General features: G+C 50.1%; 2 protein-coding genes across 4 annotated transcripts; one reads left to right on the forward strand and one right to left on the reverse strand.

The window, feature by feature from the left end:
• Positions 1 to 5: 5 nt before the first annotated feature.
• Positions 6 to 3,257, forward strand: HTRA2 (HtrA serine peptidase 2). Its single transcript, XM_061168576.1, has 8 exons — positions 6 to 598; positions 712 to 916; positions 1,006 to 1,200; positions 1,442 to 1,474; positions 1,706 to 1,811; positions 1,955 to 2,024; positions 2,696 to 2,791; positions 2,899 to 3,257. Exons 1-8 carry the CDS (start codon positions 93 to 95, stop codon positions 3,062 to 3,064), a joined length of 1,377 nt encoding a protein of 458 aa, XP_061024559.1. The 5' UTR covers positions 6 to 92; the 3' UTR covers positions 3,065 to 3,257.
• LOXL3 (lysyl oxidase like 3) lies at positions 3,215 to 20,833 on the reverse strand. 3 transcript variants are annotated; one of them, XM_061168569.1, is made up of 16 exons: positions 20,734 to 20,833; positions 19,002 to 19,326; positions 17,112 to 17,275; positions 16,252 to 16,466; positions 9,577 to 9,633; positions 8,904 to 8,963; positions 6,473 to 6,689; positions 6,073 to 6,253; positions 5,785 to 5,939; positions 5,382 to 5,549; positions 5,082 to 5,244; positions 4,594 to 4,837; positions 4,386 to 4,501; positions 4,169 to 4,305; positions 3,949 to 4,060; positions 3,215 to 3,765 (listed from the first exon to the last, which is right to left on the reverse strand). In XM_061168569.1, exons 2-16 carry the CDS (start codon positions 19,312 to 19,314, stop codon positions 3,692 to 3,694), a joined length of 2,376 nt encoding a protein of 791 aa, XP_061024552.1. In that variant the 5' UTR covers positions 19,315 to 19,326; positions 20,734 to 20,833; the 3' UTR covers positions 3,215 to 3,691. The 3 variants fall into 3 exon arrangements, with proteins under 3 accessions (XP_061024552.1, XP_061024553.1, XP_061024554.1); XM_061168570.1 differs by lacking the exon at positions 9,577 to 9,633; XM_061168571.1 differs by lacking the exons at positions 8,904 to 8,963; positions 9,577 to 9,633.
• Positions 20,834 to 20,936: the final 103 nt, after the last annotated feature.

A 20,936-nucleotide genomic window follows, 5' to 3' on the forward strand; every position in this document is an offset into this window, starting at 1 on the left:
ACCGGCGTGCTCCGCGTACCGCTGTCCGCCCGCTCGCGTCCAGGGCGCCTCCTCTGTGCAGGGCGGGCGACGAGGCTTCCGAGGCGGAGCTGATGGCTGCACTGAGGGCGGGGCGGGGTGCAGTCTGGAGCCTCCGGGGATGGCGGGCTTTGGGGGGGGGTCGCTGGGGAAAGGGACCCCTGTTGACCCCTGACCTCCGGGCCTTGCTGACGTCAGGAACTCCTGACCCTCGGGCCCGAGTGACTTATGGGACCCCCAGTTTCGGGGCCCGGTTGTCTGTGGGAGTCCCTGAACCACGAACATGTCTGACGTCGGGGACTTCGGATCCCCGAGCACGGCTGATCGAGGGGACCCCAGATCCCCGGATCCGGGAAGACTCAGGGACCCCTGGAACCCGCCCGCGCGTGTGGCTGGCGGTGGCGCTGGGCGCTGGGGGGGCAGTGCTCTTGTTGTTGTGGGGCGGGGGTCGGGGTCCCCCGGCCGTCCTCGCCTCGGTCTCTGGCTCGCCGCCTCCCTCTCCCCGGAGCCAGTACAACTTCATCGCGGACGTGGTGGAGAAGACGGCCCCTGCCGTGGTTTATATCGAGATCTTGGGCCGGTAACGGTGGGGTAGACCCGGAGGAACCGAAGCCGCGGGTAGAGGGCGGGCGAGAAGGAGGGGTCCGAGCCTCCTCACATCCGTGCTTCCCCAACCCCGCCCCCCCATCCCAGGCACCCTTTTTCGGGCCGCGAAGTCCCTATCTCGAATGGCTCAGGATTCGTGGTGGCTGCCGACGGGCTCATCGTTACCAACGCTCATGTGGTGGCTGATCGGCGCCGAGTCCGTGTAAGGCTGCCTAGCGGCGATACGTATGAGGCCGTGGTCACAGCTGTGGATCCCGTGGCAGATATCGCCACGCTGAGGATTCAGACCAAGGTGGGGGTCTGGGCAGGCCATGTCTGGTTGGGGCTCTGAATTTGCTTACATCTCCAGATGACAGGTCTCTTGTACCCATTCTCCCTTAGGAGCCTCTCCCCACGCTGCCCCTGGGACGTTCAGCCGATGTCCGGCAAGGGGAGTTTGTTGTTGCCATGGGAAGTCCCTTTGCACTGCAGAACACGATCACATCCGGCATTGTCAGCTCTGCTCAGCGTCCAGCCAGAGACCTGGGCCTTCCCCAAACCAATGTGGAATACATCCAGACTGATGCAGCTATTGATGTGCGTCCTGATATGAGAGAAATGACAGACTAGGTTGGGGGAGGGGGTAGAGGTGTGTGGTGCAAGAACCAACTGTGATAGATGGTGGATTAGCCTGTATACAGAGGTTGGGTGGCAAAAACCGTGCCCACTCCTTCATGCGCTGGTAAAGGAGAGAATTTGGAGAAAGTGCCTCCATCCTGGTTTTGCCCCCAGGCATAGAGTCCCTGGATCTCTTCCATATTTTCTCCTTGTCCTGCAGTTTGGAAACTCTGGCGGTCCCCTGGTTAACCTGGTGAGTGGGACGTCCTTTCCAAGAATCCCTGCCCCAGGTCAGTGTGGGAAGGGGTGGGTTTTCCCTAATTCAATGATGTTTGGTCAAGTTTCTGAGCAGTTTCTTGTTGGCTGTCTCCTGGAATCCAACCAGATTTCCCCGACTCCCCAACACTCCCTGCTACTCTTGCTCAGGTACCCCCATCTCCTACTATTTGTTTGGGCTAGAGAATAGTGGGCTCTGTCCCAACAGGATGGGGAGGTGATCGGGGTGAATACCATGAAGGTCACAGCTGGAATCTCCTTTGCCATCCCTGCTGATCGCCTTCGAGAGTTTCTGCATCGTGGAGAAAAGAAGAGTAAGCCTGGCTTGGGGGTAAAGGGTTTCCTTTAAGTAGTGGGGGGTGGAGGTGGGGGCTTGTTGGAGAGGGGTCTGTTGGGAGGAGCAGGAGGGGGAAGGAAGGATGTAGCTGGGTGGGGCTCATTTGTCCCTCTATCACAGATTCCTGGTTTGGAACCAGTGGGTCCCAGCGCCGCTACATTGGAGTGATGATGCTAACCCTGACTCCCAGGTATGAGCTTTAGGGGTAGGGCCATCAGTGTAACCAGTGGTGGGCACCTGGCACTTCTGTTGAGCTTCATTCTCAATTCTTTGTTTAAGATGAGTTGCCTCATACTTGGAACAATCAGAAGAGCTGTGCTCTCTCATTATCTTGATTTTCTCACCCCACTCCATTTTGCATACCTCCCACCTGATTGATTTCATCCTGTTATTGCTTTGATTTACAACCTCCAATCCATTAGCCTGGTGTTTAGGGGCCATTTTCCATTTGTCTTCAACTCAACCTTCCAGACATGGCTTCCCTATGAGTATATTCTGTTCCGTCCAAACTGATTTCCTAATCCCATGTTTTTGTTTATGTTGTTCTCGTTTTATATAAATATCAGACCGATCCTTCTAGGTTCAGCTAAAGTTATACCACCTCCTTATAGCTTCTCTTAGGATTTTAGAATGACAGTGCTATTGATTTAATACTGTGTGTCATTTGGAATTAGTTACCTTTTATATGCATGTCCCACTTCCTAACTGCTAGAAGGCAGAAAGTGAATTGTTTTTGTCTCGAGAGGATCTAGTGCATGCCCTATCCATACACTTATCAGTGTGTTGATGAGAGATTTGAGGCGAACCCAAAATGGGGAGAGTGCCGTGGTGTGGTTAACAAAGTGATCTGTGTCCTTTCAGCATCCTTGCTGAACTACAGCTTCGAGAACCAAGCTTTCCTGATGTTCAGCATGGTGTGCTCATCCATAAAGTCATCCTGGACTCCCCTGCACACCGGTGAGGGAGAGACTGCACTGGGAGGTGGAGACGGGTGAGGTGTTTATGTGCCCTTGAACTGGGCCATCTATTCCCTCCTTTCTCTCTCTGTCCATTTTTTGCCATAGGGCTGGTCTACGGCCTGGTGATGTGATCTTGGCCATTGGGGAGCGGCTGGTACAAAATGCTGAAGATATTTATGAAGCCGTTCGAACCCAATCCCAGCTGGCAGTGCGGATCCGGCGGGGACCGGAAACATTGACCTTATATGTGACCCCTGAAGTCACAGAATGAACGGATCAGCAAGAGTAGGAGGCTCCTGCTCTGATTTCTACCTTGCTTTCCTGGCTTGGGTTCTCATGGCACCTGGATGGAGGATTAAATGAACCAGTTGGGGGCAGGTCCCTCCAACTACCAGCACCAATCCCTGGGCCCTGAGGAATCACAAAAACACTTTTTATATAAAATAAAATTATACCTAGCAACATGTTATACTCAAAAATGAGGGGAAGGGTGGCGCACTGCTCTTTCCCCTCCACAAAAAGGCTAGAGGTAAAGCCGTATCTCCCTGAACTGAGAGGAGATACTGGAGTTGACCATTCTGACCTCCCTATTCAAGAAAACGAGCTGCTGCTGTCTGTTTTTCTGGGCAGTCAATCAGGTGCGCCTCTTTGTGGCATGCTTGGTTTGGTGCTGGGCCTGGGAGCAAAATTCCCCATGCCTGGCCACAGATCCAGACAGCTGGCCTAAGAAGGAGGGCAGTAACTTCTGCTTGACAGTTCTACACCCACAGTGCACAGTGGATGAGTGCTGTGGGCCTGCTGACGTCAAGGATTCCTTGGTAAGCTCCTGAGGTAATGGCAGCCTCAGACCCCTGCCATTAGGGGCCAGTTGTGGTCTGCAGAGGAGGGTGGTGGCACCTTAGATGATCTGGTTGCTGGTCTGGCCAGGGTAGCGTTCGAACCTCCTGTTGGCCTCTTCACTGAAGGCATCACCTGCAAGGTGAACAGGTGGTTTGGGCAGGAAGATAGACCCGTTGTGGGGAAGGGTGGGTAGAAGTGGAGAGACTGGAAAATACGGAAGTGGGTGGGAAGACATAGAAACAACCTAGGGAGAAGAGAATGAAGACCTTTCCCTCCCATCCCCCAGTCTTTCTGGCTTCTCTTCCCACCAAATACCAATGTGGCAGTTGTGCACCCAGATGCGATGTCCATCATATTTGCAGTTACATTTCATTGCATTGTTGGTGAAGTCACTTTCTGCTACTTCAAAATTGGGGTTGATGACCACCTATGAGTGGGAGAAAGCCAACTTAACCAGCTGCAGTCCTCAAATCCAAATGTGTCTTTAATAAACACTCCTCCCACTCAATAGCTGGAAATCTTAGATCCCAGGCACCTGCAGAATGTAGTTTCCTGGCTTCACATCTGTGATGTCAATCCATTGACAGTCTATGTCATGCCGGTAGAGATCCCAGCAACCCACAGTAATTCCCTGCTCTCCAAAGTTGGCACACTCATACCTCTTGGAGACATCTGAAGAGATAAGCATATGTCAGTGTGAGGCAAGGCTGTGGGGATGAGGAAACTGTAGTCTACTCTAGGCCCCAACTCACCCTCCTGACACTCGGTGTCTTCTAGACAGAAACTAGCTTTGTGGCCCTCAGCCACCTTGGTGCCGTTGGGGGTCAGGATATCATAGTGAGTGAAGATGTCCATACTGTGATAATGCCTGTGGGGACAAGGGAACCCCTGTTTCCTTCCCTGCCCACAGCAGGCTTGCCCCATCCCCAATGGCCTTGCCCTTCTACTTGACCTTCTCACCCATGACACTCATGCCACACCCAGGAGTGGCGCCCAGCCTTGGGCCTGAAGTCAGCGCGTCCCAGGTTGTGGATCTGGGAGGAGAATCGGAGCAGACGCCGGTGGCCGTAAGGCCAGTTGGCTGAGCGGGCCGAGCTGGCCAGGCAGTTCTCTTCAGCAGCACAGTACAACATGTGCAGGGGCCTGTCCTCAATGTACGCGGTCTCCTGCACCAGTGCTGAGTGCAGCAGCAGATCTGACGCGGCTGCACCAAGGAAGGAAGGAGAGGGTAAGAACTCACTGCTGAGGGGCAGGGACAGACAGGAGTGCGTCCATTCTCACCCCCACCCCCCGCCCCGCATCCCCTTCCCCCCACCCCCAGAAAGTTGGGTGAGACTGGTTTTCCGCAGGGAAGGCGGACCCCTCCAGATTGCAGCTCTCTCTCTCCCAGCAAAGGGGTGGCCCAGAGCCTCCCTTCCCTGGCTTGAGTCACCCGACCCTTCACTCACTCTCAGAACAAATGACTCCAGCAGTGAAATGGCTTCCTGTCCTCTTGCAGGCGACATGGGTGCCATGATGAGCACATTGGTCCAGGGACAGCTCAGTCCCTGTGCAGTGCACTCCACTCATCACCACCTCTGTTATATTCCCTGAGTCCCAGTACCAGGTCTCCTGGGGACATACAGAGGTGTTTTTGTGAGGCCACCATCCAGCCTCCCAGGCCAAGGGACTCATTTTGACAGTCCTCTGCCCCAAACACAGCCTTTGGAGGCAATAGCCTTGGTTCCCCTCTCCTCCTTCCCACTCACCTGCAGGCCATGGTTGGCATAGCCCAGTCCGAGTTGCCTGCAGGCAACCATGGCCTCCAGTGTGCCCCAGTCATCCCCACAGATGAGGCCCCAGCGAAGGGACCCAGGTCCTCCTGTTTGCACCTCGACTCGCCCTTCATGTCGGCTGCGGCCCCCGCTGAGTCGGATCTGTAGTGACACAATGGAAGTACTGGGGAAGCTTTTGGGGGTGGAGTAGTGGGAGTCTGTAGCAGGCCTATGGCTGAATGGTGATTCAGAGGCACTTAAAGGGCTAGCAAGTGGTGGCATCAGGTGGGAGCTGCAGGATGGCAGGGACATGGGGCAGTGGGCATCAGACTGCAGATCATGACCAGAACTGGATAGGATGTGAGATACCTGAATCAAGGTGGAAAGAATGACTGACCTTGGTCTCTACCCCAGTGTAGGGCAGGTTGCATCGGACTCCAGCATCTTGGCTATGGGAACAGTCCTCAGCTGTGATGTTCCTGTGGGGGCACTTCCAGAGGGAGGGTTCCTGGCCAGAGCATCGAACTTCACTCAAATGGATGGCACCCATGCCTAAGGTCAGAGGTCAAAGATCAGGAGGTTCTAACTTCATTATCTGTCCAGGGGTCTCCTTCCTAAGGAATGTACTCCCCCCAGGAGTGTGTACCTCCTCCTTCCCTCTCCCTCCCACCTGCACCCCCCTCACCCTGCCCCATGCGGGCACCGCTGAGAGCCTCTCGAGCACTCCCGAAGCCCAGCTCCCGACACACCACGCTGGCTGCCTGCAGGTCCCACTTGCGGTCACAGACTGTGCCCCACGTGCCAGCCTTCAGGACTTCTACCCGGCCCTCTCCTGGGTGGGCTCCACCCTTTAATCGCACTCTGGCCTGTAAAGGAGAGAGGGGTGCCCAGCAGTGAATGGGAACATCAGCACAGAGAGGGCTGAGTAGACCTGGGAGATGAATGAGATTCTGGTGGGAGGGAGCATGGGAGGTAGGAAGTTCCCCTCTGTCCTCAAAGGTCAAGGCTGTGCTTAATCAGGGGGTGGCCAGGCTAGGGGGTTCTCTGCTTGGGGTGAGGAAGGTCATAGTCACTGTCTCACACACCTCCCCCTGAGGCTTTGACTGTTGCTTCTTCTGGCCACTGGACGCTGCGTAGAGAGGGCTTGGCACACAGCTCACCACCGCGGGGGCCCCCCCAGGGCACCTGGTGGTGTCATTGGCACGATAGAACTCCAAGGAGCAGAGAGAGAGGTGGGCCTCCGTGCCCACGCACGCCACCCCATGCAGACCAAAGGAGTGTTGCTGCCGCTGGGCCAGCAGCCTGGGGGGACAGGAGTGGGAGCAGTAGGGTAAAACAATGCTCCTGCCTCTTTGCCCACATCCCTCCTCCCACTCCATGCCTCCACCCATGACCACTTTAGCCCTTCTTCTTTCCCTCTTCTCCACAAAAACACAGAGACAAAGAGACAAAGGTAATGGCGAGTTTCTAGGCTGAAAGAGCCTAGATACCCGGATGGGGGCTGGTCCTTGGGGACCTTCTGCAGCAGAAGAACCCTATGGGAAGGAAGGCTCGTCTTGACTTGCCTGACAGAAACCTTGTTCTGTACGGTTTCAGGGTGCTGGCCCTAATGGAGGCTGAGGCTGACGCTACTGTGCAAAGAGAATAGGAAGCCAGGACTGCCCAGCTGGAAGAGATGGGCAGGAGGGAGTAGCTGACACAAACAGGAAGCCTGAATAGCCAGAGTGAGCAGATCCTTCTATTACATTGTGACTGAAATAACTAAGTGAGTCAGGATGCAAAGGAGTGAGTAAGTCTTGGGTCTACATGGCTTCTTAGAGGCCAGAGGGGTTTCCAGGCCAGAGGATGATGGGCAGTTATGGAAGAACAGACCAGATGGTGAACACAGGAAAGACTGGAGCTGGTATATACAGGAACGAAGATGTACAAATGCAAGACAGACAAAGAGGGGCCACGTGACCAGAGAAGGAGAGTGAATATGAACAACAGAAGGGTGGAGATATCCCCAGACCTGAGCTGAACTGTATGAGTCTTTAATGAGGTAGTCCATGCTTCTGCAGTTTAAATGTAACAGAAAGAATGTTCCATAGCCACTCAAGTGGGAAAATGGGACTAAATTAGAGATGTTAAAACTTGGAAACACAGCAGAGAGATGCTAGAGAGAATGAGGAGACTTGCTTATTGACACCAACGGAATGAGATACTGCAGTGAGCCATGTGATGACAGAAGTACTTTCTTCCCAGAACAGCTGGTTTGAACCCAGAGAGGAAAGGAACCAGATGAGGCCTGGTGTTGGTGGAGTGGGCCTGTGAGGCTGGTTTGGCAGTGAATTATTGCAGTAATGTGCTCCATTACTTGATGTCAGAGGAAGGAAGGAATATGATGATTTGAAGCCATTGGCTGGGAAGACACAGAGAGATGGACAAGTTATAAACAAATCAGACAAAGGAAGCCTGGAGACTTTACAGAATACCTTTGCGAGCTCAAGATAAGTGGATTCAAAGAGACCAGGTATTCTCCCAAAGTCCTGTCTGGCTGAAAATAAAAGTCAAAGAGGCCATCAGAGGAAAAAGACATCTCTCTTCTAAACTCTCTCCTCCTTTTTTCCCCATAACTAACAAAATAAAAACAACAGTGTGCATTTTAATGTGGGGGTCAGGGAAGGCCACAGTATGGCCATGTTGGGCAAGATGACCCTAAGCTGGAAGGGCACTACGAGAACACCCCCAAATTCCAAGCCCCTTTGAAGGCACCAGAGGGAGGAGCTGGGGAATGAGGGGTACCAGGGGCCACTGAGTGATCTCGGAATGCTGTGAAGAGAGGAGGAGACAATAGAAAGGGATGAATTCTCTATACCTCAACTACTGCTGAAGACGCTATCAGAGACTTTTCATGCACAAACTGCCTTTAGAAACCAAGTGAGACACAATCATTGGGATTGGAAGCTTTCCATTCCCTGGGGTTCTGAAGGAACCCAGGAGGAAAATGATGGAACTGGGAGCCTAATTGTGTAAACTGGGCCAGAGATCAGGACTTTCATGTGACTCCATCCCTGATAAAGTTTCCAGAGGGGATCCTCAGTCTCACTTCCAAGCTGGTAGCACTTATTTTTAACAATTAAATAAACGTAGGATGGGAACACTGATCCCTTAGGCAAACTTAACTTCTTGGGGGAGAGGCAAGCATGGCATCTGAAGGACAAGAGTGCCAGAGTATCTACTAAAATCTGCTGGGGGAAGATAAATAAGCATGTGGAACAAGGGTAGTCAGTGGATGAACTTCTACTGAGATTTTCAAAAATCCTGTGACAAGCATAATTCCTCAGAGAACCACATAAGGGCCAGTCTTACTTTACATTTCGGTGACTCATCTGGAAGGTGGCTTGTAACAGTTGCTGCTGCTCTTCCACCTCTTGGTGGAGGCTTCTCTTGGACCCCTTCCTGACCACAGCCCGACGCCCCTGACTCGTCACTCGGCACTCCCTCTCCTCTCCACTTAGCCTGAACTTTATTTACCTCTTGATTGGCCCCCTGCCCACTCGGGGTTTGGGTTTGGCTTTAAGCTTGGTGATTGGTCTGAAAAAAGGAGAAAGAAGTTAGTGGAGGTAGTGGTCAGGTACGTTGCCAGGGAAAAGTAAAGGATTATTATTATTATTTTCTGTTTCTAGGAAGGACCCTTCATGCAGAGCATGGGGAGGGGCAAAGCAAAGGCAGTCAGATTTTCCACATATACTGCTGCATACCACTTAACTATTTTTGGAATACATGCTGCTCTCTGGATTCAGCAACAGTTATGAGAAATCTAGTTATGTCAATCCAGGTGGTGAGGGGAGAGGAGATAAGAGGAATGGTAAAGGGAGAAGAGAGAATGGGAATGCAGATGAATTAAGGGAGGTTAGGAGTTGGGGCAGGGGAGGAAGCATGCAAGTGGCTGAGGCTGGAGTCCAAGCTATTTGGGGGAAGTATAAAGATGCAGAGGCTTTTCCTCAGCCATTCCTGCATTATTTCCTCCTTGTGCTTCCTAAGATCAAAGCTTACCCATCCCCATGCCTGCCTCCCCTCCCCTCCCCCTGGAATGGCCATTTTCCAGTCATATCCCTGATTCATCAGCTTGGGTTCTGGGATGGACATGGATAGGCTGCCTTCCATCCATCCACCTCCTGGGGTCACAGGGCTCTTGCCCCATTACCTTCCAAGGGGCTTGGAGCGTCGGGCCGAGGCTTTGGCCGCTCGCTTCCTCAACTTTCTGTGAGGATAAGACAACAGCAGAGTCAGGATCAGTCTAGAACTAAGTGGGAAAAGCTAGTGCAACTGGGACCAGGGGCAAGATTTCTTTTCCAACAGTTAGAGGGTTCCTGGTGGCAGGATCTTATAACATCAGATACCTCCAAAGTTCAACCCTTCACAGCTGTTTGGCCTCATAGGCACATAACCAGACAGGTGAGCAGCAGTGAAGGACATGGACTCGGGGCTGATAAAGACCCTATACCAGGACCCACAGAAATTAGGTTAAGGCAGATAGGGAATAAGGACTCTTGGGTTGATATTAGGGCTGATCTAAACCTGGGGGGAGGGCTAGGGGAACAGGTGTAAGTAGAAGGGTGTTAGGATTGTTACGATTGCCAGACTGACTAGGCAAGGAGAGAGAACTGGCCTGGTCACACCTAGATAGGCTGACTATGTATTTTTTTCTTGGATGCTCTCTGGCTTCTGGCATGTCCAGGCCTGAGGCCAGTGAACCAGGACCAAGGACCAAGGCTGGATAGTAAGGGACATTAACTTGGTCTGACTGGGGAGCATGAGGCCAGGCTGCTTAGGATGACAGAATCCTTCCTGCTTTAGTTAAATCCCATTTGCTTTAGTCATTCACAAACCGAGCTCATTTCCCAAACTTACTTCCAGGGATTAAGTTCTAAAACCTTATTTCTTCTTAATTGGCCTAAATATTTGAACTATTTTATTCTTCAAGAAGTTGCCTTAAGTCTAATGCATGGAAACTAGGTCTGTTTCTCCTCTCATTCTCCCTTTGATTTCAAAGACTTTCACTTTGCCCCCTTTGTCCTGTCCAACTATGTATAATGAATGCAGGTCTTGTCTGTCCTTACAAAATGTATGGAATTCCCTGTTATCCTCTTAGTTATCATCTCTTTGAACATGTTCCTGCTCTGCTGTTTCTCTTGAGGAGTCATCTTTGGATGTGGTATACTATGTGCAGATGTGCTAGGATTTTAATAAATAGATTTTAACAGGGCTGAATCTGCTTGGTACCTCCTGCCCTGGCTTCTTACTGAGGATGTACTTAGTTGGTCTTTTTGCCAAAACATTCGATATGTCCAACATTCCTAGCAAAGAGTCTACAATAACTCTCGGGTCCCTTTCCTGAGACGCTACTAAGAGTTTAGAACCTTTCATCATATATGTATAGTGTGAAACTTTTTCTCCAGATGTGTTTTCTCAAACATGTCTGAAATGAAATATACTTGGCACTTTTCTTTCACCAGTAACCCAGAGAGATCATTCTGATCTCCAGCGTTGTATTCAGAAAAATATAGTATTACCTAGAAATTTAGAAGTACTTCTTCTCTAAGTTATTTAAGGACTATATAAGGTCTTTATATTATATATTATATGATATATATAATAATATACATTATAAGGCAAATACAGGTTACATTAAGGACCTGGTACTTGTTTAGGACCAGTACTGATATTTGTCTTGATTGATATTTCTTCACAAATGTGCTCGTTTTCCCTATCATTTGTTCCTTCAACCATCAAACATAAAAAGCTACCTGCATCTGCATATCCTTTTCTCATTCCAACTGTCTCTCTTCTCTAAGGCCACTGCCCCCAAACATTTCTGAATTCCTTCCCCTATGTTCCTTTCTCTCCTTCTCAATTGAGAAGTTGCACATAACCTCTCCTTCTCAATTGAATCCTTTTAAACATGTTCAGCTCTCTCTCTCTCTCTCACGTACGCGCACACACACACACACACACCTTCCACCCCACATCTTTCTCCCTCTTCATAGAAAAACTTTTCGGTGGTTGTCAACACTCACCATCTTTCCTCCAACTCACTCCTTAACCACCCCCCCCTTTCTGGTTTTCCCCACCCATCACTCTGCGATAATAAATCCAGAAGATTTTTTTTCTTCTTTTTTAGTCTTCATCCCTTTGACTCTTGGTAGCATCTGACACTGCTGTTCTCTCTTTCCCTCCTTGGCTGTCACAACACTACTGGCCTTGTTTGAGTCCTAATTCTGGTTGCTCTTTCTTGGTCTTCTTCGCAGGCTCCTCCTCTATATAGTCATTTAAATTTTTAGAGCTCTAAGGCATTCTTCTCTTCTCACTCCACATCCTCTCTTTATATGTTCTCGTTCACACCTAACCTTGTATATTCCATTGCCTTCTTGGTGTTCCTACTTAGATATCTCAAAGTTATCTAAAATTTAATGTGGGTCTAAAAAATAAACATAATTCTTCCAGCAAAGTCTACGCTGGAAACCTAGGAGTCAACCTTGACTCTTCTCTCTTCTTTGGCTCCCAAAGTCAATCCATCACCAAGTCCTGTCAATGTTCTGTCCTAAACAACTCTAATCCATTTGCTCTTGCTCTAAACCATTCTCAGAAGTGCAGTCAAAGTAATCTCTCGGAGCCACAAACCTGATCATGTCCTCTCACAGCCCTCCTCATTAAAAAACTTCAATGAGTTCCCATTACTTTTATCATAAAGATCCAAATCCTTAACATAGCCTATAAGGTCTTCTATGATTTGGTGCCTAACTAACTCTCTCATCACCTCTGTATTCTGAGCACCTTGCACAGTGCTTGGCAAATAGTAGGAGTTCAATAAATATCTATCAAACTGAAATGAACTAGAAGAGTGACTTCTTAAACAGCACTTAAGCTCTTAGAACCTCAACTTCTTTGCCTGAAAAAGGGCAGTAAATGGTTCAATTATCTGTACATTGTTTTTCTCTTCTAAAATTCTACAACTTTCACATGTTCTAGGGTAGAACTACCAAACCAAGTTTAAAAATGATAAATATATCACATTCTGATTTTCTTATTCTCTAAATCTTACTGACTTCCTCTAAAAGCTAGCAGATGCATCTTCTTTCTCTAAGGAAGGTAGAGTTGTTCATAACTATCTTGCCTAGCCTTTATAATTGTATTACCTACGAGGATTCTCCCTCTGTCTGACTTGACCTGTGAAGGAGTATCTATACCATATCCTCATCACAGAATCTCCCAGGACCCCTGTAATCTCTTTCCCCACTAAGAATGAACACTGTACTAAGTATATTTCCTTCTCCAGGCTTCATATCCCAGACTCAGTAAGAGATCCCAATATGTACACAAATATTCCTGATTTCCAAAACTTACTTGAGGCTGTATATACGTGGGCCTCAAAATTCCCCAGGAGGGCCCACGTCTAAAGTTAGTTCATATTAACTTGAAGCCCAGAGATGCCTGATGGATACCATCCTTCTCTTGAGCAGCTTCAGTATCATTTTAGTTATTTCTTCTCTTATTTTCTATATTCTATCAGTCATCCTACATCTATTCATTCCCCTCTCTCCTCGTTGTCATCCTCCTAATCAGCTTCAGTTTTATAACTCCTGACTAATCTTACTGCATCTAGAACTTCCTCTTCCAATTCACTGCTATCAAACTTTTAAAAACATTGGCCTTATTTTATCACTGTCCCATACAAGTACTTTAATTTTTTAATTTTCCATAAGATAAAGGTAAAACTCTCCAATCTGGCATTAAAAGTGTTCCATTTTCTAGCCTTACTTTATCCATTCAGATCTTTCTTCCACTATTTCTCAGTATAAATCTTCTACTCTTGTCAACTGTCTTTCAAAATATCCTATTCATTTTCATCTTTGTCAGGGTCAGCAATAACTTCCATGTTGCTAAATCCAGTATTCATTTCTCAGTCCTCATATTTTTAGACCCATCAGCGGCACTGACACACTTGATCACTCTTCCTTGAAGCACTTTACTTGGCTTCTAGGCCTCCACACTCACCTGCTTTTCTTTCTACCTCACCTCCCTGTTTGCATTTTTTTGTTTTTTTGGCCACGCCGCACCATGCCATGCAGCACGCTGGATCTTAGTTTCCTGACCAGGGATCGAACCCATACCCCCTGCATTGGGGGCATGGAGTCTTAACCACTGGACTGCCAGGGTAGTCCCCTGTTTGCATTTTGCCTTATCTTTGCCTTATCTTCCTGACGCTTGATTCTGCCACATCCCTTACAGTCTATTCTTAACAAAGCAGCCCAAATAATACACAAAAAGTGGAAGTCAGATGTCACACCTCTGCCCAAAACCTTATCTCACACAGAGTAAAAACCAAAGACTCTCAAATGGCCCTACATGATCTGGCTCCCCATTCTTTCCCTATCTCCTCCTGCATCACATGTCCTATCATTTTCTCCCTTGTTCACTCAGTTCCAGCCCCAGTGGTCTCCTGGAGCATGACAAGAATCCCCCATCCCCCACATCGTGATACACACCACCACACTCCCCAGGATCTTCTCATTTATGATGCCTCTTCCTGGAGATGCTCATCTAGATTTTTGCATAGCTTGTGCCTTCGCCTCCTTTAAATATTTTCTCAAATGATGCCTCCTCTGACCTATTTAAAACTGCAATCCCAGTCCCACTTCCTAACCCTTTCCCTGCTTTATTTTTATGTATTATGCCCTTTGCCATCCTTACATTTTGTAATTTTACTTTTTATCTGGTTCTTCCCTAGTCCATGAGATCAGGGATTTTTGTCTGTTTTGTTCATTATTGAATCCCTAGTATCTACAACAGTCCCTGGCACACAGTAGGCACTCAGTAAATAAATGTTGAATGAATGACTCTCTACACTTTTGTTCATGCTACCTTCTTCACCTGAAATGCCTGCTATTTAAATCGTACTAATCTTTCAGAACCTGGTGTTTGGATTAGGAAAGGTAAAGAACAAGCACAGGGAAAGAAATATAGCCCCAAGGTAGATAATAACAAAGGAGCACAGCACATAGATGTTTTAAACCGTATGAGTCTCTATGCCAGATAAAGTATATTCCTTGGGGCTGAAAGATGTGTCTCAGAGCCAAGGCAAAGAAAATTTGAGCAAGTACGGAAAAGACTGGAGGTTGGATAATGTACTGATTTTTGAAAAGCAGGAAGAGGATTCCTCAATCTACAGATAATTAATATTCTAGAATAAGTTATTAAATAGAAAGTTTGTGAGCATTGAGGAAAAAATATGGTGATCCTTAGAAATCTAAAAGGATTTCAGTAAAAATTAGCTCAGTCAAACCACCATGATTTCCCTTCTTGGTAAGATTACTAAATCGGAAGGCTGCAGAATGGCTGTGAACATAGTATAGCTGGATTTTAGCAAAGACTAATAAAATCTCCCATGATTTCATTATAGGTAAGATGGTATAATGTTGGCTACATCATTGTAGTGTTCAGTTTGTTCCCAATTGGCTGAAAAAACATTTTACAACTAATGATTAAAGGTTTGATGTAAATCTGGAGGATTCATAAGAAGAGTTAGACTTTGGTTTTAAAGATTTCAACAATTTTAACAGTCACTTTGATGAAGTCAGGAAGCATAGCTATCATATCTATTGAACAGAGGAGGCAGGGAGAGATGACAAGTCGAAAATAATGTCAAGATTCAAGATAATCTCATGGGATCATCATGGCTTTTTAATGGTTTTTAAATGATGTATAAACTAATAGGGTAAACTCAACAGATTTAGGCTGCTCTGTCAGTATCAAGGATGAGGGAAGACCCAATTTAGGTGATTACAGGGTCAATATGAGCAGTGGGATGCTGCCTCAACAGAAAGGCATGCAAAATCTAAATATGCTTTAATTAAAAGTGAGCATTTCTGCTGTACCCTGCCCTGATCAGACCACATCTGAAGTAGTGTGCCCAGTGGAAGGTCACCCAGATGTTAAGAGGTCTTCCTGCAAAACTGATCTAAGGAAGAGATGAAGAAAACAATCACTTAAATTACAGAGAGATTTCTAAATTTCTCAAAATGCCAAATTAGATGCTCCAGGGAAGCGAGGCGCTGTAAGCACAGAGCCGGTCACCAGTGTGATCCGTTTCCCGGAGGCCGGCGCGTACACCAGGGCTCCAGAGCAGGTGAAGAGGGCCGGGCTTCTGGGCCGAAGCATATTCTGGAAAACTTCCCTAGGAGTCCTGAGGGCTCGCGCGCTCACAGACGCCTCGTGGGCCGCCTGGACCCAGGGAGGGGCCCAGCCTCTCCCGGCGCCCTCCGGCCTTCAGGGATTGGCGCTCTGGCGGGGACCCGCCGCCCCGGGGATGCTCCGGGCCTGTCACTGTCAGACTCCCGGCGTCCGGCCCCGCCCCAGTTCCGCCTCTGCAGGGCATGGCCGCGCCCCCACCCCCCCTAACTCGGACCCGCGGGCTCCTGGGCCGCGCCAGCGCCGGCACCGTAACCGCAACCGCCCGCGGGCCTGCGGGCCGCTGGTCATGGCCTCGCGAGACCCGGCGCTCGCCCCGGGTCGCGGAGACGCCGCCTGCCGACCGATGGCGTCACGGGCAGCGACGCCACAGCCGCCGCTCACCCCGCGCCGGCTCGGGCCGCTAGAGAGCTCGAGCCTCGCCGGTCCCGCGGCAGACTCGCCTCGGGGACCGCTTCATGGTCCCGCAAGATTTCTCAACTCTCCAGTTTAGCAGAGGCCTCCACATTTCCCCACTCTTCCGGAGCCCAGGTTCCCCCAGTGCCCCAGCCCCCTCGGAGGTCTCTCAACACCATTCCTTAACAAGCACCCCCAACTCCAGTCCGCTGCACCAGCGCCCTCGTCCCTTCACCTGTAGAAGGCCACGTTGACCCTCTTTTCGCTAGGGAAGCCCAGCATCCCGCAGACCACGTGGCTGTTGTGGGCGCTCCATCCTTTGTCACACACTTGCGACCAGCCGTCGGGAAGCCTGACTTCGACCAGTCCCTCAGTCACGGGCAGGGGCCGCCTGCCCCGCCCAACGGCTGGTCGAAGTCGTACCTCCTCCACTTGCAGGTGATGCTCTACCTGGGGATGGGACCACAAGTAGAGGAAGGAATCCCAGTGACACCCTTCATATGTCCGGCCACCCTCAAGGAACCCTGATTGAGTGTGCTTGCTGTATACCCAATGGCGAGACGGGGCTGAGAGGCAGGCCTGCTCTCCATGAGGTACTGACTGGGGTGTGTGGGTGTGTTGACTCTCCTGCAGCCATGAGAGTGCAAGGACATGCTATGCTCTGAGAAATGACTAAGGGTCCAGAAGAAGCTGGGGAAGGAGCATCTAACTCTGCCTGGAGCCTGAGGGAGCACTTCACAGAGGAAGTGGCATTGAAGGACGAGGAGAAAGTAAGAAGGGGGATGTCCCAGGAGAGGAGGAACATCTGAGGTGAGGGAGAGCACAGTGCCCTGAGGACCAGGGATGAAGTTGGAGAGGCTCATGCCAAGCTTAGTAACTTGAATGCTAATGCTAAAACAAACCTGGACTATATAGTGTCTCAGAGCCCTATCATTTTGTGCCCCCCCAAGTCCCCCACCAACCCAAATCATCCCCTTGGGCATATGGGATCCTCTACCTTCTAGTATCTCCACATATAACCACCCCACAGCCCTCTCTGTCTCGCCACCCTGGGTGGTGTGTGTGTGTGTGTGTGTGTGTTTATGAACTACAGACCTCAATGACATTGGAATCCGAGAAGCCGGGGAGGCGCTCGTCCTTGCAGATGACCCCGGCATCCTCATCGTGGGTACAGTCACTGTTCCCCCAGCCCCGGGAGGCACATTCAGTCACACTCCGCTCAGTCCCACTGCAGCTCAGGTTGTCCAGCCAGATGCGGCCTGTGGAGGAGCGGGAGATAAGGAGACAGAGGGGCTTGGAGAGGTAGTATGGGGATGTTGGTGAGAATGAGCATGGAAGCCCCATACCTGGTAAGGTAATGAGTGGGGAAGGGACAGGGGACCCTGGAAAGGAATAGGAAAGGGAGCATAGGATTGATGGAGGGTTGATAGTGATCTGGGGATACCCAGAAATTTGGTAGGGTGAATTAAAAAAAACAAGAGTCAACACTGAAGTTCTGATCAGTCCTTACCCATTCAATGATAGCTACAATTAATCAAGTACCTATTGTATGTGAGGCAATCTGCCAAGGTATGTACATATGTGAGCATCCTTAGAACAGAGCTGCCAGAAGGTATTACCACCATTTTGTATAAAGAAATTGGAGTTCAGAGAAGTTAAGTAACTTGACTAAGACCACAGCCAATACATGGGGGCTTAGGGATTTGAGCCATTTGTGAGATTTGGAAATGTAAAATCCTTTCACCTCAGCCTTACATTTTCCCATGTGCCCCCCATCTGCGTTGCCACGTTGCCCTGCGTTCTTCTCTCTGCCTGGACCAAACTGAAATGAATATCACCGACTTTCTCTCAGAATTGGGTGGCCCCTCAAAGGTTGGTCCCAGCTAATGTGCAGGGACCCCTCATGCATATCCTGACAGGACTTACCCAGCTTATGCTGGGATACCTACCTCCTGCCCCACCAGGTTGTTGGAACCATCACAAAGTCCTTGAGACTCTTTTATGACTTCCCCCCCTCCAGGTCTGATTCAGTCCTTTGATGCCTTCCAGAAAAATCCCTCAGCCAAATGACTGTCCTCACATTTGAAGATAACCATCATGTAATTGTTATCCAAAGCTTTTTCCTTTCATACCAAATATCTCTGGTTTCTTCAGCTATTCCTTGAAACTTGGCTTCCAGTCTTTCACATCTGGCCAGCTCTCCTCTGAATGTACTTCCAGTTTTAGGATCTTAGTTCCCTGACGAGGGATTGAACCTGCACCCTTGGCAGTGAAAGCGCGGAGTCCTAATCCTGGACCACCAGGGAATTCCCAGTACTTCCATTTTCTACTGTCTCTCTGGCAATGTGGCATCTAAAGTGACACTTCATTCCAGAAGTGATCTGGGGGATTAGCTGCAGACTGCACCAGTTTCTGTCTATCAATCTCACTGCGAGCTCATACACTGTAAGCGCCCCCAGGTCTCAAAATTGTTCCTAATCCCCTACTACCCACGTTCATACTTGTCCTAGAGTTTATACTTGTCTTTGGTAAGTTCCAGCTTGTTGGTTTCGGCTCTGGTCTATAATCTGATTTTGTTGGCTGCAGTATCTGTGATTCCTTCTGGCTTTGGGACATCCAGACATCATCTACCTGCTTTCAGCTTCCCATGAAACCACTTGTACTTTAATCATACAGGGCTCACCTGTGTCAGGGCTGTCTTTGCACGTGGCTTTGTAGAATCATACTTTTGCAGCAGAAAGGAACTTAGAGTTCACCTAGTCATTTTGCACATGGGGCATCTGAGGCTCAGAGAAGGCACTGACCAGCCTAAGTTCACACAGCTCTGAGAAGTGACTGCTGGTTGGTTTGTCCCCCATGGGTGTACTTGACACTGGCTTTTCTTGGTGTTCTGTGTCCCTATGGCTGTGCCATCCTGGTGTTCCCTCTCCCTACATTTAGGTTGCACTTTGGCAATACCTAGGCTGTGCCTGGAGCATTGCTCACCTGTTCCAGGGCCGTATTTGGCACTGTGGGTCCAGCCTGTGGCCTCTGTGAAGCCCAGCTCTCGGCATAGGACATGGGCAGCCTGCAGTGTGAAGTCGTCATCGCAGATGGTGCCCCATTCGCCAGCCCGCTGGATCTCCACGCGGCCCTCAAAGGGCTTCCTGGGGAAGCCGGCCAGCCGGAACCGTAGCCCCTGGCTCCCAGCCCTCTTCTCAGGGGCCGTGGATGGGGATGGAGATCCCAGGCACGAGCTGCACAGCAGGCACAGCAGCAGCCCCCACAGGCTCCACTGCCAGACACTGACAGGTCGCATGGCAAGGAAGGCCTGGGTGCCCCAGAGAGAGAGTATGTGAGAGAAGCTGAAATTGAGCCAGGCCCCGGTCTGAGAGAGAGGTCATGAGAGGAAAAGAGACACTGGTTAAGACCAGAGACAGAGAGACAGTGCGAGAGAAAGAGAGGGACCCACGGACTAAGAGAGACAGTGAGAAAGAAACACATACTAAATAAGAGCAGAAACACAGTCAAAGAGGCACACAGACTGAGAGACCCAGATTGGGGGGCGGGGGAGGGAGAGAGAGAGGCTCTCCCTCCCTTTTGTGAAGAATAAAACTCTCACTATTAGTTGTTATGTCTCACAATGTCCTTTCCTTAGTTCTGCTATCATCACCTCCATACCCCGACTCGCAGGTCAAGGAGACCCAGTGATCAAAAGACAGAGATTAGAGACCAAGATCAGAGAATGGTCCAGATAAAGAGGAAGAGACTGAGCAAGAGACACGGAGAGGGAGACCCAGACAGACAGAATGTGAGAGGAAGGGAAACTGTGGGAATGAAAGGGGACCAAACAGAGACAGTAGAGGAAGAGATAATGTTGAAGATGGATAGAGAGGGATCAGGAGAGAGCCTGGCACACAGAATTGGGGGGCAACTGAGAAAGGCAGGCAATAGGTAAGGAGGAGGGGAACTGACAAGAGCCAAGGAGCAGAGGCAGGAGGGACCCAGATGATCCTATTCAGCCAGTCAGACAGAGGACAGATAGCTACTGATTGTGGAGAGAGGCAGGCAAGGAGGGGCTTAGGAGACCCTCGGATCTCAGGTCCCCTGAATGGGAGCCAAGCCGAGAGTCCTCTCTGGGCAGATTCCAGGCAGAGAAGGCAGAGAACCAGAATGCACTGGAGAACTCTGCACATCCTACATGCCCTGCAGGGTCAAGGGGCCCAGGAGGGCCAGGCCTCAAGGTGGGGGGGGATGGGGTGGGGTTTTCCAAGCCTCCTGCCAACACCGCCATCTCTGTCACGGGCAAGCGGAGGCGAGAGCACCAATCGGCTTCTCCGCCAAGGCCTTCCCTCTGTCTGGGGCGGAGAACAGCCCCTCTACAGCGAGCTCCCCCCCTCACCCCCCCTACATGCTTCCCCCAACTCAAACAACCCAACAGGGCAGCTTTGTTTGGGGACATTTTGGCTTGGGGACCCAGGGAGAGGGCCTCACAGAGGAGCCCCCAGCCTTAGGGCCCTCCCGGCTGCCCTGTTTGGAACACCCTGCAGCCCCCACCCCCCAATATCTGCTTCATTTCTCCACTCTTCTTGTGTCTCACTCTTCTTTGACAATAATAAAACCCTCAGTAGCTTGACTTCCCTTTGACGTTATCCCACATCACCCCTTTTCCCAGGTCCCTCCACCATCCTTCATCCACAACTCTCCTTCCTCCCACGGGCAGCGTGACTCCCCCTACCTGTGGCTAAGCGGGGGCCGTAGCGGCTGGGAGAAGAGTCCTGGTCCTGGAGTTCAGTCCTAGGACTTACAAAAATAGTGCTTGTCCAGGGGAGACTGCCCCCCCTTTCTCCCCCACCCCTTTCGTTCCTCCCACGTCCCCTTGAGCCCTCCCACATTCCGCCTTCTCCCACCATCCCTCCCAGGCCAGTTCCCTCCTCTTCT

This window comes from Eubalaena glacialis, chromosome 14 (genome assembly GCF_028564815.1).
Source record: "Eubalaena glacialis isolate mEubGla1 chromosome 14, mEubGla1.1.hap2.+ XY, whole genome shotgun sequence".
Taxonomy (NCBI): domain Eukaryota; kingdom Metazoa; phylum Chordata; class Mammalia; order Artiodactyla; family Balaenidae; genus Eubalaena; species Eubalaena glacialis.

What these genes read in the sequence shown, in the direction of transcription:
- HTRA2 (XM_061168576.1), top strand. Translation starts at nt 93, where the DNA reads ATGGCTGCACTGAGGGCGGGGCGGGGTGCAGTCTGGAGCCTCCGGGGA. An exon ending in AGACTGATGCAGCTATTGAT is followed by an intron (nt 1,201 to 1,441) that starts GTGCGTCCTGAT and finishes CTTGTCCTGCAG; the next exon opens with TTTGGAAACTCTGGCGGTCC. An exon ending in CTGGACTCCCCTGCACACCG is followed by an intron (nt 2,792 to 2,898) that starts GTGAGGGAGAGA and finishes TTTTTGCCATAG; the next exon opens with GGCTGGTCTACGGCCTGGTG.
- LOXL3 (XM_061168569.1), bottom strand. Translation starts at nt 19,314, where the DNA reads ATGCGACCTGTCAGTGTCTGGCAGTGGAGCCTGTGGGGGCTGCTGCTG. An exon ending in GTCAACGTGGCCTTCTACAG is followed by an intron (nt 9,634 to 16,251) that starts GTGAAGGGACGA and finishes TTATCCTCACAG; the next exon opens with AAAGTTGAGGAAGCGAGCGG. An exon ending in GGTGCACAACTGCCACATTG is followed by an intron (nt 3,766 to 3,948) that starts GTATTTGGTGGG and finishes TTCACCTTGCAG; the next exon opens with GTGATGCCTTCAGTGAAGAG.